General features: G+C 43.1%; 1 protein-coding gene, 4 long non-coding RNA genes, 1 other non-coding gene and 3 pseudogenes across 7 annotated transcripts; 3 read left to right on the top strand and 6 right to left on the bottom strand.

Moving 5' to 3' along the window:
- Positions 1-810: 810 nt before the first annotated feature.
- LOC121536302 (translationally-controlled tumor protein homolog) lies at positions 811-3568 on the bottom strand. Of its 2 annotated transcripts, none has more exons than XM_041843573.2 (6): positions 3453-3568; positions 2631-2704; positions 2188-2372; positions 1918-2023; positions 1567-1683; positions 811-1460 (listed from the first exon to the last, which is right to left on the bottom strand). In XM_041843573.2, exons 1-6 carry the CDS (start codon positions 3478-3480, stop codon positions 1458-1460), a joined length of 513 nt encoding a protein of 170 aa, XP_041699507.1. In that variant the 5' UTR covers positions 3481-3568; the 3' UTR covers positions 811-1457. The 2 variants fall into 2 exon arrangements, with proteins under 2 accessions (XP_041699507.1, XP_041699508.1); XM_041843574.1 differs by having other exon boundaries at positions 2614-2704; positions 3453-3475.
- A 435-nt stretch (positions 3569-4003) lies between these two features.
- LOC121536301 lies at positions 4004-6633 on the bottom strand. The gene is made up of 4 exons (XR_005994851.1): positions 5628-6633; positions 5451-5536; positions 4471-4552; positions 4004-4140 (listed from the first exon to the last, which is right to left on the bottom strand). It is a non-coding gene; the product is annotated as an uncharacterized LOC121536301 (long non-coding RNA).
- A 384-nt stretch (positions 6634-7017) lies between these two features.
- Positions 7018-7136, bottom strand: LOC121537125 (annotated as a pseudogene).
- Positions 7137-7958: 822 nt separating this feature from the next.
- On the top strand, positions 7959-11304 carry LOC123489135. Its single transcript, XR_006660455.1, has 3 exons — positions 7959-9854; positions 10806-11048; positions 11243-11304. It is a non-coding gene; the product is annotated as an uncharacterized LOC123489135 (long non-coding RNA).
- On the bottom strand, positions 8207-8370 carry LOC121537150. The gene has a single exon (XR_005995007.1). It is a non-coding gene; the product is annotated as a U1 spliceosomal RNA (small nuclear RNA).
- On the bottom strand, positions 9517-9639 carry LOC121537123 (annotated as a pseudogene).
- A 325-nt stretch (positions 11305-11629) lies between the features above and the next one.
- On the top strand, positions 11630-12083 carry LOC123489134. The gene is made up of 3 exons (XR_006660454.1): positions 11630-11680; positions 11790-11974; positions 12070-12083. It is a non-coding gene; the product is annotated as an uncharacterized LOC123489134 (long non-coding RNA).
- Positions 12079-12565, top strand: LOC121536927. Its single transcript, XR_005994927.2, has 3 exons — positions 12079-12164; positions 12266-12363; positions 12525-12565. It is a non-coding gene; the product is annotated as an uncharacterized LOC121536927 (long non-coding RNA).
- A 2973-nt stretch (positions 12566-15538) lies between these two features.
- LOC121537149 lies at positions 15539-15628 on the bottom strand (annotated as a pseudogene; the record flags this gene model as incomplete).

The following is a 15628-nucleotide window of genomic DNA, read 5'->3' as shown; positions in this document are numbered from 1 at the left end:
ACTACAGAGTTCCAAACTGCCTCTGGAAGCAACGTCAGCACAATAACTGTTAGTTGAGAGCTTCATGCAATGGATTTCCATGGCCGAGCAGCCGCACACAAGCCTAAGATCACCATGCGCAATGCCAAGCGTCGGCTGGAGTGGCGGTAAAGCTTGCCGCCATTAGACTCTGGAGCAGTGGAAACGCGTTCTCTGGAGTGATGAATCACGCTTCACCATCTGGCAGTCCGACGGACGAATCTGGGTTTGGCGGATGCCAGGAGAACGCTACCTGCCCCAATGCATAGTGCCAACTGTAAAGTTTGGTGGAAGAGGACTAATGGTCTGGGGCTGTTTTTCATGGTTTGGGCTAGGCCCCTTAGTTCCAGTTAACGAAAATCTTAACGCTACAGCATACAATGACATTCTATACGATTTTGTGCTTCCAACTTTGTGACAACAGTATGGGGAAGGCGTGGAAGAACTTGACTGCCCTGCACAGAGCCATGACCTCAACTCCATCGAACACCTTTAGGATGAATTGGAACGCCGACTGCGAGCCAGGGCGAGTTGCCCAACATCAGTGCCTGACCTCACTAATGCTCTTGTGGTTGAATGGAAGCAAGTCCCTTCAGCAATGTTCCCAAAAGAGTGGAGGCTGTTATAGCAGCAAAGGGGGGACCAACTCCATATTAATGCCCATGATTTTGGAATGAGATGTTCGACGAGCAGTGTAGTGTATTTTTTCAACAAAAAGACCAATGGTGTAACATCAAATGATATTTGATGAATCTAATGACTGTTGCATCTACATTTTCTGACAGAATAACACTACATCTGTTTAGGTTTTATCCAGTGTTTTATTTATTAATCAGAAAGTCCTAAGCTATCCCACTACTTTTAGTAAGGGTGTCACATCTAATGTAACTGTAAACCAAGCAAATGGAGGCCTGATAGTTAATTAATCAACAATAAATAACCAATTAATGAATAACCAATCAGTGACCTGAAACACTGTCTTCGCAGAGTTAAACAAATCATCCAGCAGCAAACTGTGTGTGACATATAGAATGTCCCAGTTAGAAATGTAACATATTGTGTATTCTGCATGACAGAGAGGCATATCTGCTCTAATCTATACATTTCTATCTGAATGTTCTGATCGGTACTTCCTGAATATACCAGTTAACAGAACACTGCAATACTCAAAGTTGAACACCATAATCAATAAGATCAATAGAAATAATACCGTAATACTGTCACAGCACCCCTTCTGTCAACCCCATAGACATGACTTGGTTTGGGCATCATATAATACACTACCAGTCAAAGGTTTGGACAAGTAGGTGTGTCCAAACTTTTGACTGGTACTGTACTTCCATTCCAAACGTAATGCAGAAGAGTCGTCTGGTTGGTCACTGGTCGTGGGTCAGATGAGATGCAGCAGCCAATAGAAACAAAGTTCTGATTCCAGAGTATTACTATGAAAGAGAGGAGGAAGGACAATGATTATAACATACAAGTAGACTGGTTATAACATAATTAAGTGTTATTATTACACGAGTAGACCGGACTAAAGGGACTCACGCATTTCTCGATCTCCAGGCCGTCTTTGAAGAAGGTCATGAAGGGAGTGATGCCGTCCTCACGGAAGTCCAGCAGACCAACCATACCATCTGGGTTCATAGACTCACCTGTAAAAAACTACAGGGAGAGGGGATGTAGAGAGAGTGGTGGAGAGTGAGGTGGGAGCAGGAGGGTAGCAAGTGAGGGAGAGAGATTTGGGAAACAGAAATAAGGGGAAAAGGAGCGACACCAAATGAAAGAGAACCGGCGTAATGAATACACCCCAGGTTCTCAAGTCTATGAATACCCAGCAAGCTTGGGCAGAACATGTGTAACTGACTGGGCTGTTGGGAGTAGTAGATGGTTGGTTACCTGGTAGTTCTTCATGTTGCCCATGATCTTCTTGATCTCCTCCTGAGCTCCAGTCATGAAGGGCTTCACTCTGTCTGGGTTGTTCTCCTCCAGCTTAGCCTTGATCCTGCACACACACACACACACACCTTAAATTGCATTTAATTTCAAATAGGGACATTTTTAATCTACATAAGTACAATTACAGCTTTGCGGGCGCAAAGGGGGACTGATAGGGCTAACCCGGCCTAGTCCTTTGACATACATCACACCCCTCGCTAACACACTCACGCCTTCATGTAGTCCTTGATATATCCCTTGTATGAGTCCTTGGTGAAGGATGTCTCCTGCAGTTTGTGGTTGAGAACGATGTCCACTCCACTGACCGTGCTGGACTCACAGCTGTCATCCTGCACCTCCGCCGACGCATTCGCCCCCAGCAAAGAGTCATCGATGTTCTCCGTTCTACTGACCATCTGAAGGGAGGATAGGGGGAGGACCAGAGGCAGATAGGAAGGGGGGGAGAGTGAGTGCTGAGTCACTCAGTGGTTGGGTCTCAATACTTTAAACACCTTATTGTACTTCAAGACCATCTGATAGGACTAGTCTTTGTAAACTCTGTTTTAGGGCAAGCTATGAGATGATACCCAACTTAATTACTGGCTCCAAATCCTGATACACCTCACCTGTCACCCCCAAAACTCAGAGAGCATATACCTGCATTGGAGACGCACCTTTCCCTCAACTTCGAATAAGATTCCATTTGGTGATTCTTTGATCTTGTAAATGTCTGAGAACATTTCATCCCCTGCAATAAAAACAGAATTAATTGAAACCATATTAATAGTTTACAGTTACAAAGTTGTCATGTGGTTGGCCTCAGGCCTTGTACAGACTTCCCCCAGGCCAGGGCCCTGCTGCCGCCGGATAACATAGCTGAGCATGCCCACTAATCCTATTTGTTAGACGGCTGACAGACCGGCTACAGACGCTGCTGTGGTACTAGCAAGAGCTGCTAGATTTACAAAGCTAACATAACTGGATTAGAAGCATACTGTTATGCTAATAGTATGTGTGCAAATGACCAGTGGGTGGAATGTCGACTGTACAGTGATTGAGTGTTTTGGTGTTCGTTGACCGCACCTTTTGACAGCGCACACATAGAAAGCAGCTGCAGACTGGCTATAGCACAAGCTAATATCCACATACCGGTATGCCATGTACCGTTAGCTGCACCTGTTGAGTTTATTATAGGACGCGCACAATCTAGCTCATAGGCGTCACCATAAGTAAACCTTCACCTGTTGTTACATTATCAAACGGTCCCATTTTCTTTATTAAAAGCCTCAGTGTGTGTATTAGTGTAAAATAGGTTAAGGTAAAATCATACACAACTGAAGGTTACGTGTGGGCCTGTACAAGGCCTTTGCCTTTGGAAGGTTTCACAGCGCTGGGAACCTTGAAAGACCCGGTCAGTTAATTCTAAATACAGATACCATGATACAGCATAATTTCAAGGAAAGACATTCACGGGCATACGATATATTCGTCCATACCAGTGATGATGTCCTTGTAGATGATCATTTTGTCGGATTGAAGTTGGGAATTCGACACAAAGACTGAGTCCCCCCCACCTAACTGACTCAATTTAATCAGAAAAGAGCGTCACGCGTCCAGCGCGGTGTTGTGGACGGTTTGATGACGTTATTTATAATTGTGCCCTCTGGCGGAGAGAAATATATCTACAGAACGATGAAAATGCATTTCAATTATTCAAGAAGTAGGTGCTATGATCGTTTGAAATTGCCACAGTTCGTTTTCAAACATTTTGTAACCTTTTATTGCCTTAATTCAACTGAGACTGGAGTCATGTTTGCTTTTCTATTTATTGGTTATAAAGGAACATTGGACGAGTTTAGGGCAGGTACTGCTTACATCAGAAAGCTGAGTTCATCATTACAGCATTGAAATTGTTGTTCTCTTCACATAGGGAAGAGCAGGATGCCACTGAATATGTTACAGAGTCCATGGCCTGAGGGGAGACTCATTTAGACCACAGCCCCCTCCTCCAGCTCTAGAGACAACACATTAACTCATAATAGCCATTATGGTTAATGGGTTCCACATTACAAATAAGTTGCTGGTCATTATGGTAAAAATATACACTCATTTAATGAGAACTGCTCCAATCGTTGACAGTGTATTTGAAGTAGTAGACTCCTCTCACTGGTGATGTGAAGATAACTGTATTAAAGGAGAAGCAAGGTGATATCAGCACTGTCCGTCTCTCATTGACACTTATAGTAATGTTAGACTGTAGATAGATTCAGAGTGAGTAGGTTAATGTGATCAGTGCCTGTAGTTGGGTTGTAAGCCTTGCCAATGTTGGTGATAATTCTACTGTAGACCACTGTGTAAGTGTGGGTCCTACAGCTTCTAGGCCTAAACCAGCGGAGAAGGCCAGCTTTGGTCTATTGGTGAACAAAGGGTAATTTCAGACAGTGTCTACATTTTTTAAAACCATAGATTAGGCTTAAACTAAGAATATTCTCAACTGTGTCACCATTCCATTACCTGCATTCTCTCTCCAGTTCATCAACCGTTCTCTCACTGGCTGTCATTCTGGCCTCCATGGCAGATAGCTCCAATTCTTGTGCTGGGATTAGAAGAACCACACAAACAATGGACTTTGTCCTGTACAAAATACAAATAATTTTATACTGAACAAAAATATAAATGCAACATGCAACAATTTTACTAAATAACAGTTCATCTAAGGAAATCAGTCAATTGAAATGAATTAATTAGGCCCTAATCTATGGATTTCACATGACTAGGCAGGGGCTCAGCCATGGGTGAGTTTGGGAGGGCATAGGCCCACCCACATGGGAACCAGGCCCACCCACTGTGGAGCCAGGCCCAGCCAATCAGAATTCGTTTTTCCCCACAAAAAGGGCTTTATTACAGACATAAATACTCCTCAGTTTCATCAGCTGTCCGGGTGGCTGGTCTCAGACGATCCTGCATGTGAAGAAGCAAAATGTGGAGGTCCTGGGCTAGTATGGTTACACATGGTCTGCGGTTGTGAGGCCGGTTGGACGTACTGCCAAATTCTCTAAAATGACATTGGAGGTGGCTTATGGTAGAGAAATGAACATTCAATTCTCTGGCAACCGCTCTGGTGGACATTCCTGCAGTCAGCAATGCCAACTGCATGCTCTGTCAAAACTTGCGACATCTGTGGCATTGTGTTGTGAGACAACTTCATATTTTAGAGTGGCCTTTTATTGTCCCCAGCACAAGGTGCACCTGTGTAATGATCATGCTGTTTAATCAGCTTCTTGATATGCCACACCTGTCAGGTGGATGGATTATCTTGGCAAATGAGAAATGCTCACTTACAGGGATGTAAACACATTTTAGAGAAATCTGTGTGCATATGGAAAATTTCTGGGATCTTTTATTTCAGCTCATGAAACATGGGACCAACACTTTACATGTTGTGTTTATATTTTTGTTCAGTATACATTCTTCCATTGAAAGGTGTATTTTACCTGCATAATTCTCTCTCTCTCTCTCTCTAGTTCCTCCACCATTCTCTCACTGGCTGTCACTCTGGCCACCATGGCTGACAGCTCCACTGCGTGTGTTGGAATTATGGGAAGAAATCAATTATCTCAACTCCACTTGATAAACCACATTAACTTCCATATTCATACAAGGTACAATACCTGCACTCTCTCTCTCTCTCCAGTCTGGCCTCCATGTTCCTCAGCTCCACTCTCTTGCACCACCATGTCTATCAGCTCTTTCAGCTCAGTCCAGATGTCAGCGGTGGTGGTGGTCTGGCCGCTGGTCGTCTGCTTGTGGGTTAGTCCCTCTACTTTCGATCTGAAACTCACTCAACCTGCTCTGCCCCCTGTTGAGTGATTTAATCTCTCTGACTCCTCCACTTTCTCACTGAGCCCATGCTCCAGACAGACAGAACAGCATCACCAGCAGAGCTACAGTGGTCCCCATTCTGAAATGACACCTTTACATTTCAATCAAGCTGTAAAGCTACTCTTCCGCAATACGGATTGAATAGAGCCCTAAAACTTGACGCAACATTGCTAAAAAAAAGTGCACCCTACTGGAGCAAAAAACGTACAGAACCTGGTATTCCCAGGCGGTCTCCCATCCAAGTACTAACCATACTCGACGCTGATTGGCTTCTGAGATCAGGCGTATTCAGGCTTGTCTGGCTGTAAGGAGAATCGGATAGACTATAAACAGTTGAGGAGCCTCGGCGATATAGACCCAATCGATTTCCGATGACAAGGCAAAGCAGGACAAATTCTACAACCTCGTTCACATTCCCCATAAACACTTCGTTATAGTGCACTGTATGTCATGCATTTCAATGGGGACGTCGACAACGGAGTGAAGTCGCAATGGCCCCTTGCGGTTGAAGGCTCCTTGCGAGACGGACAACGCATACTTTGAAATCTTCCAAAAGTAGACCAATTATTTCGAAACGAGCCAAACGAACATCCTTCAATATCAGATGTTTTGCTTTCAACACTGTTATTTCCCCGGGTAGGGAGTGCACCGTTCCAAGAGGCCCTGGATTGGTGAAAATAATGGGCAAATCCAAAGACTTCTGACAAATGCATGAATATCAACAGTATTGTAACGACCCGGTATTGTGTTCTGTGTTCGTGGGTGTGTTATCGTTCTCATGGGTGCTAGCAGGGGTTAAATATGCCAGGACAGATGGAAAGGTTGGGGGGGTATGATGGGTAATCCCGTGGGGTTTTGGAATGCTTAAATAGGGGTTACGGTCTCATCTCTCTCTCTTCTGTTTTGGACCCTTGACTTGACATGTTATATTTGTGTATGTTCGAGGTTTAGCGGCGTGGGCTGTGGCCTGAACAATAGCCCATTCAGGAATAAACCTGTGTTCTGCCTGTACACCTGGTGCCCGTCTCTCTTTTACTTTATGACCCAGCTGGGTCATTACAGTATGTAAACAGTTGACATATACAGCACTTTCTTTTTTTGGCAGGAACTGACTCTGATAAGAATGAGCTCAAACAGGACACTGCTAGCAAAGGAAGATGCGATTCTTTAACAACATTAGAGGGGTGCACCGTTCCTGGAGATACTGCAATACCAGGTTGATGCATGGAGTGGACAAAGCAAACCCCTATTCCATCTCCCTGTTCCAAAAATCTATTTAATATATGGTTCCCAGATAGGAAGTGGAATTGCAACGGCCCCTTGCGGTTGAAGGCTCTGTTCTGAGACTGACGCCGCATACTTTGAAATCTTCTAAACTTTGCATCATCTTCAGTCCAGCCAGAGTCCGTCGAAGAACAGGAAGTTAACAAACCATAGAAGAAGAAGAAAATATGTCGGGTTCGGGGATGGCTTTATGGGATCGCTAGCAACTTGTAAACAATTACCCATTTGTGTACAACAGGTGGGTCTAATCCTGATTGTTTAAAACCGCATTCCAGATGGTGTCTATTCCACAAGTTACCACCGGCTAAATCTATTACATTAAAATGCTTATTTACTCTGTTACATCTGACTGTGCAAACCACTGTTTCATCAACCCAGCCAGGCAATTTATAAACTTGATGTCCACTATAAAAAGCATCTAGACATTGTCTCACATTTCTTTTAGACTAACATTTAGTTTTCAACAGGGGAGATTTGTATAAACCTTGATGTCTGTATCTCCGACATTTGCAACATTGTTTCAATATTCAAATTCGATCTCCAGCTGTCCAATAGTAATACAATTGTAGGGACTAGACAGAGGCAGGCAGCTTTTCTCAGCCAGTCGAAATCATGAAACAGCTGGCATCATTTTTATGGATATATACAAAGAAATGTCAATTGAAAATAGGTATAACGAACCGAAGTGCAGCTAGTTTGCAGTCTTTTCAAGTTCAGTTTGAAGTGATTGTGTTAGCTGTGTTGTTGGCTAGCTCCTCTGAACAACAATGTCCTGAGGAGAGAGCACATTTTCTATGCCAGGCGAAATCGTGCCTCATTAGCTCATTCTTATGAATGTATGCAAATAAATGTCCCTAGAAAACAGCTTAAACAAATGAAAATGCAGCTACTGTTGTTATTCTGTCTGCACTGTTTGACGTGACCATAAATTAGCCGTAGTTAGCTAGCATTCATCCGATGAAGAAGCAAAGCTAAAGTAAAGGCAAATGCAGACATACCTCACTTAACTCAACCGATCTCAGAACCATAACTCTAATACCCACAAAGTGACAAAGGTTAAATAATTGTTTTTGGACACCAAGATCAGGGGAGAGCGCGAACGCAGTCCCCCACTACCAGAAATTATGCAATCGAGATTTCCACATTTGGGAAATTCGCACGGGTCAGCACAGCCGGAGTGCAATGGCTGAGCCTCACCCTGGGTGAACCGCCTTCTTGATCACGGTATCTCCCTTGCCAGGTAAGTATGAGCTGGAGATGGCGGTGGAGGGCTAGTCATTCCAGTGCACACGTTTTTGGCTGACGGTTACCACTTGGCCCCTGATAATAACGCATCATATCGACCAGGGTTTAATTACGTTTATGAATACAGTTGTGGAGAGAGCGGTGGAAAAGCGATTAATTTTGTTTTACTTGGTTATATCACTGTCCGACTATTTTCCCGTCATACAACACGGTAGAAATGATCTTTACCTTGACGTTTTAATATCTACACGTCTGTCTGATATCACAAAAGTATGCGATGTACCAAAATGCTGAAATCACGTTCGTGCACATATAGCCAAACGAATGACACCAACTATTTCTGGTGTTTCGTAGCATTCCAGGGATTGTAGGTATATAGTCGTTTCCTGAAGCTTGTGTTCAGCGCTCAGTAAACATGTTGCAATTACACCATTGACCACTTGGTGGCATACGACCCTCAGATATGGGGAAGAGACAGTAGCCTACTTATTCATCCACAAGACAGAGTATAGGCTAGCTAGGCTACAGTAATAGTAAGTGGGAGAAAAGTTTTCCTTAGCAGTAAGAAACACTTATTTATGCTTATGCCATGCATATACTGAAATCAAAGTCAAAACAGCCTGACATATTATATGTGCTTGTTTTGACCTACCATAGCTGAATGTACTACTTATTGTTTTTCTTCATTGTTATACTGAGTATCTTAGCTGGCTGTATTTTGTGAATCGTAGGCTACTGCCCAATCTTGTGTTTCATAGTTGCAATAAAAAGTTCTGTAAGCTGATATTTTTGTGCAATGTCATTGCAAAGGGTCATACATCCAATTGTGAGTAGATCGATTCTTTTCAACCAAGAGGCAAACGCACAACCTTCAAAATCAGATGTTTTACTTTCAACACCGTTATTTCCCCGGGTAGGGTGTGCACCGTTCCAGGATGTCCTGGACTGGTGAAAATAACGGGCAAATCCAAAGAGTTCTGACAAATGCATGAATATCAACATTATGTCAACAGTTCGACATATACAGCACTTTCTTTTTTGTTGTTGCAGGAACTGACTCTGATAAGAATAAGCTCAAACGGGACACTGCTAGCAAAGGAAGATCCAACTCTTTGATCCGATGAAACTGTATTTCTTTGAACAATATTAGGGGGGTGCACCGTTCCTAGAGGTACTGCAATACCAGGTCGATGCGTGGAGTGGACGGAGCAAACCCCTATTCCATCTCCCTGTTCCAAAAATCAATGTAATAAATGGTTCCCGGACAGGGAGTGGAATCGCAACGGCACCTTGCGGTTGAAGGCTCTGTTCCGAGACGGACGTCGCATACTTTGAAATCTTCCAAACTTTGCGTTGTCTTCAGTCCAGCCAGAGTCCGTCGAAGAACAGAAAGTTACCAAACCACAGAAGAAGATGAAAATATGTCGGTTTCAGCGATGGCTTTATGGGATCGCTAGCAACTTGTAAACAATTACCCATTCCTATAAGTGAGTACTATTTTATTGGTAATGTTAATTATTACACATTGGCTGTTAAGACAATTATATTATTTGAATTTGACTGTTGCCTCCCGTTTAAGTTTATTATTATAATTATTAGGTGGAGGTCACTAGCTACAGTTGTCTTCAACCTAGCCTAGCTAACGTTAGCTAGCTAGCTAGCTGCTCTGCAGTGTAAATTAGCTTGACTTGCTATAAAGTTAGAGAAACAAGTTAAGAAAAAAGTAACTATACAAAACATGTTTTATTATGACCTGAAACAATATATTTATCCTGTCTTGAATTAAAAGGTCATATTGTGAAATCTCCCAAAATAAACGCAATCTCTGAGGAGACAGGCTCTTCTCTGTCTTGCGTTACACACACTACAGTTTTCTATTCAGTAGCTGAGCACGACTCCGTGAAGATGACATACGGATTAATGCAACACGACAATATGTGTACGCTGCATAGGAGCTCTATTCAATCTGTATCGCTGGAGCGTTACAGAGTTAGGGGCCCTCTACAATCCGTAGATGGAAAAGTTTTCCCAAAAACCTTCTCACTTAAATATTAGCTACAAAGTACCCTGTGCTTACCTGGCAGAATGATATCATGATTATTTACATCAATCCAGTGGGTATTTGTTTAGCAAACTCTACCATCACATCACATCTGTCAGATTTTTACTGAGGAGGAGAAGGAGGCCTTACTGACCGAGATGCATGCTTGCCATTTCGGCGTGAAGCGCATTACATTTACGTCATTTAGCAGACGCTCTTATCCAGAGCGACTTACAGTTAGTGAGTGCATACATTTTTTCATACTGGCCCCCCCATGGGAAACGAACCCACAACCCTGGCGTTGCAAGCGCCATGCTCTACCAACTGAGCTACAGGGGACTACATTGCCAAAATGATTGGCATGATTGCCAAAATCAACCTATGCTTCTCCTGACAGGGAATTGTCAAGGAGGTGGACAGCTGGGCAAGTAAAATAGCCTTTGGTTTATCATTCACATTCTATTATATCTGAAATTATTATGATTTCAATTAATGTCATATCAGAGAGCACACAATGTTTTAATTTGTCACTTTTTGCTTAAAGGTCAGTACCCTGTCTAGCCTGCCAGAAGTTTGAGAGGGCGAAGACTGGCGCTGGAGTTGAAGCCCATCAAAGTTGTTTCACCATGGCACATGATCGGTAAGTGTCCCAATTCAAATTTTGCCCTGATAAGTTCTTTTTTTAATGGTTGCTTTATTTGACCACAGCATAGTTCCAATATTATAGAATGTGTGTGTATGTCAGTATCCTTACAAATATGAAAATCTGCATACTGTATGACACAGATACGGGTAAGAATAAAGTAATCTTCTCTTTAACACTGTAAATGTTAGGGGTGGACCTCATCGGACCACTTTAAATGTTAGGGGTGGACCTCATCGGACCCTTCACAAAAATCCAGGAATGGGATTCACTTTACCAATTGGGTGGAGGCAATACCCATTAAGGTCAGTAAATGAGGAGTACGTGCTTAACTCTAAATTCCCTTCTGTAACCCATTAAAAAGAGTGCTTGGAACCAAAAATAAAAAACATGTGATACCCATCAAGGACGAGACTGGCGAGGCCACCTCCAAGGCGATGATGGACAGCTTCAACCCACAGCTCACCTATGATTGACTTAGTGTTGTTTGTCTATTGCTATTTTTGTATAACGTACTTTCAGATCACTGAAACCCCACCTGATGTGGTGGAAGTTGTCGAACCAGATCAGAACGCCTTGAGAACCACCATCAGGCACGGACTGAGAAGGATGTGGAGGTTTTTGACCAGGTAAAAATGATTGTCCGCTGTTAATTTATTTTCTGGCCCTCCAAGAAATATGTAAGAAATGTATTTGTAATATGAAATATAATTGCATTTATTCCTGTTATCAATCAAGGTGAGACTGAACATCGACAAGGCGCAGGAGAAACAGAAGGAGAGCTACCGGAGCAGAATCAAGAAGGGGACCAAGTGCTACGACATCCGGGCTAATTACTTGGTTTGGAAGAAGGACGAAAGGAAGGCGAGACCTGGGAAACCTTGCTGCTCTTTCGCTGCTAGCTGGGGTCACCATCTGTTAAGGTGAATATAAAACATCTCAGATAATAACTATTTGCATTTGCACACAAAATAACCTGAAGCTAGTTTTAGTTTCCCTAACACTGATATTTTCCTAGGGTTACCTCGGGGAAGCCAACAATCTTCTCCAGTTGGAGCAGTTGGACGGTCGACCACTGAAAGCCCTACACCTCGGTGAAGCCCAATAAACAAAGTATGTTAAGCTTTGGTTGACATTTGAGAAAGCAAGAAATTGTAATTATGCTGAGCTTATAAAAATGTACCTCTTCAATTTACCTCTCCAAATGACTTTAGGACCATCGACTGTCCAGGAGGTATCCCATCCACCAGAATCAGTGAGTTCGGATCAGTCTGATTCTCTGTGCTCTAAGTCGGAGGGGGACCAGCTTGAGGTAGGCTATACCTTCCAAAAGTGTTGAAAAGTACATATCTCACATTTATAACACTGTACTAATCCATCAAATCTTCTCACAGTATAGTGTAACCTGTGTGTTTGCTTGTTTACGTCTCGGTCTCCTACCCTGTTCCCTTTAACTCTGCTCCTGTTCTCCAGGACCAAGGGGTTCTGCCCAACACCCAGACGTGGATCCACCTGATGTCCTCCATTACCAACCACCCTCCAACTTTTCATTACATCATCTACAGCTACTGTTATTGTAATGTTGTTATTATCTGCTAAGAAAGTTGTCTTGCCCTATCATACTGGGCACATAATATGTGAGATACACAGATTAACTAAAAACACTAGCACTGCAAACACTCGGAACAAAGAGAGCAGCAGTGCCTGGACTTTGCAGTCTCCCTCTTCAAGTCCCCCTTCCGAGACTGGCTGCCTGTTGAGAACAAATGACAGGCAGAACCTCCCACCCACACAGCAACCACCTACTCAAAATTCCACACCAGAATTCAGTATTTTAGTCTATGATTGCCATGTGAGTGTACATAAAAATCTGTGAAAATAAATTGACACAACTGTACCAAAAAATATCAACATTTATGTATTAAAATCTTAAATATTGCTAGGTTGGTTTTCACAGCTGTTTCACAAGGTGTTGATTATTTTAAGTTGTAAGGTATCCTTTGATGGTATTTATTTGTTCAACATTATTCATTGTTGTATTCTAGGACCTACAATAGAGACATATATATTCAACCACTAGGGTGTACTAATGAGCTATGCGAGATAGAAAAAAGAGAATAATAATAGAGGACTACTGAAATTATATTATTTCAGTGCAGATAAGGGACGGGCAGGTTAAAATAAAAACATGACAGCCAGACAAGCCAGTGTATGAATCAAACGAATTTGCAAATGAATGGAGTAAAGCAGATTACACGTTTTATTTGCCATTTCCGAAACGTAGCAATGTTTAAGACATGGATTTCATTTTGTAATGTTAACTAAAGTAGTTTGAAGTAATGTTTTCATTTTATTAGCTAAACAAAACTTGTTTAAACAGCGAAATTGTCGCGGAAATCAGCCTTGTTTGCAGAGTAATGATGAAAATAACATAATTTAGGCTGTAATGATCTCCAAAATTCTAATCATTAGGTCATCACACCGTTGATATAGCAACGGACGCTAATAGTTTATCGAATCCCATTGTGACGCAGAGGGGGACACATTTTGGCCAGGGGGGACATTAATTCTGACTATTGAGGAAGTGTATACTGGCTATGGCGTCTCAAAATGGGTAAACAGTACTATTGCCGCTTTTGTTCTCGTTATTCAAGCAAAGGTATTTTAAGGGAGTATGCGAGCACACTCGCTTTGGTTCACTAGGCACCGGCCTTTAGGGCCTCCAAAACGCTAGGACCGGCCCTGAAATCACAAATAGGCCCAGGCCCATATATTATCAGCACATTATTGGCATTAAAACCAGTGCTACAATAACAAATCACAGACATTCGGGCAATTCAGAAGAGAAAATGAATCAAATCAATTCAAATGTAATTAGTCACATACACGTTTAGCTGATGAAATTGCGGGTGTAGCGAAATGCTTGTGCGTCTACCTCCGACAGTGCAGTAATATCTAACAAGTAATATCTAACAATTTCACAACATATACCCAATACACACAAATCTAAGTAAGGAATGGAATTAAGAATATATACATATATGGACGAGCAATGACAGAGCGGCATGGACTAAAATACAGTAGAATATTATAGAATAGAATACAGTATATACATATGAGATGAGTAATGCAAGATATGTAAACATTAATGTGACTAGTGTTCCATTTCTTAAAGTGGCCAGTGATTTCTATAGGCAGCAGCAGCCTCTAATGCGCTAGTGATGGCTATTTAACAGTCTGATGGCCTTGAGATAGAAGCTGTTTTTCAGTCTCTCGGTCCTAGCTTTGATGCACCTGTACTGACCTCGCCTCTCTGGATGATAGCGGGTGAACAGGCCGTGGCTCAGGTGGTTGATGTCCTTGATGATCTTTTTGGCTTTCCTGTGACATCGGGTGCTGTAGGTGTCCTGGAGGGCGGGTAGTTTGCCCCCGATAATGCGTTCGGCAGACCGCACCACCCACTGGAGAGCCCTGCGGTTGCGGGCGGTGCAGTTGCCCGTACCAGGCAGTGATACTGCCCTACAGGATGCTCTCAATGGTGCATCTGTAAAAGTTTGTGCGGGTTTTGGGTGCCAAGCCAAATTTATTCAGCCTCCTGAGGTTGAAGAGGCTCTGTTGTGCCTTCTTCACCACACTGTCTGTGTGGGTGGACCATTTCAGTTTGTCAGTGATGTGTACGCCAAGGAACTTGAAGCTTTCCACCTTCTCCACTGCGGTCCCGTCGATGTGGATAGGGGGGTGCACCCTCTGCTGTTTCCTGAAGTCCACGATCATCTCCTTTGTTTAGTTGACATTGAGTGAGAGGTTATTTTCCTGGCACCACACTCCAAGAGCCCTCACCTCCTCCTGTAGGCTGTCTCGTCATTGTTGGTAATCAAGCCTACTACTGTTGTGTCGTCTGCAAACTTGATGATTGAGTTGGAGGCGTGCTTGGCCACGCAGTCATGGGTGAACAGGGAGTACAGGAGGGGGCTGAGCACGCACACTTGTGGGGCCCCAGTGTTGAGGATCAGCAAAGTGGAGGTGTTGTTTCCTACCTTCACCACCTGGGGGCGGCCCGTCAGGGAAGTCCAGGACCCAGTTGCACAGGGCGGGGTTCAGACCCAGGGCCTCAAGCTTAATGATGAGCTTGGAGGGTACTATGGTGTTGAATGCTGAGCTATAGTCAATGAACAGCATTCTTACATAGGTATTCCTCTTGTCCAGATGGGATAGGGCAGTGTGCAGTGTGATGGCGATTGCATCGTCTGTGGATCTATTGGGGTGGTAAACAAATTGAAGTGGGTCGAGGGTGACAGGTAAGGTAGAGGTGATATGATCCTTGACTAGTCTCTCAAAGCACTTCATGGTGCTTTGATATCGATAATTCTGAAACCATTCATCAGATGAAGAAGTAAAGCTAAAGTAGAGGCAAATGCAGACAAACCTCACTTAACTCAACTAACTTATGTCACAAAATTTCACTCACTGTTTTTGGACACCAAGATCAGGGAGACGCGAACGCAGTCCCCCACTACCAGAAATTATGCAATCGAGATTTCCACATTTGGGAAATTCGCACGGGTCAGCACAGCCGG

The sequence above is a fragment of the Coregonus clupeaformis genome, unplaced genomic scaffold, assembly GCF_020615455.1.
Source record: "Coregonus clupeaformis isolate EN_2021a unplaced genomic scaffold, ASM2061545v1 scaf2773, whole genome shotgun sequence".
NCBI classification, from domain to species: Eukaryota; Metazoa; Chordata; class Actinopteri; order Salmoniformes; family Salmonidae; genus Coregonus; species Coregonus clupeaformis.
This window is presented reverse-complemented; position numbering and strand designations above follow the sequence as displayed.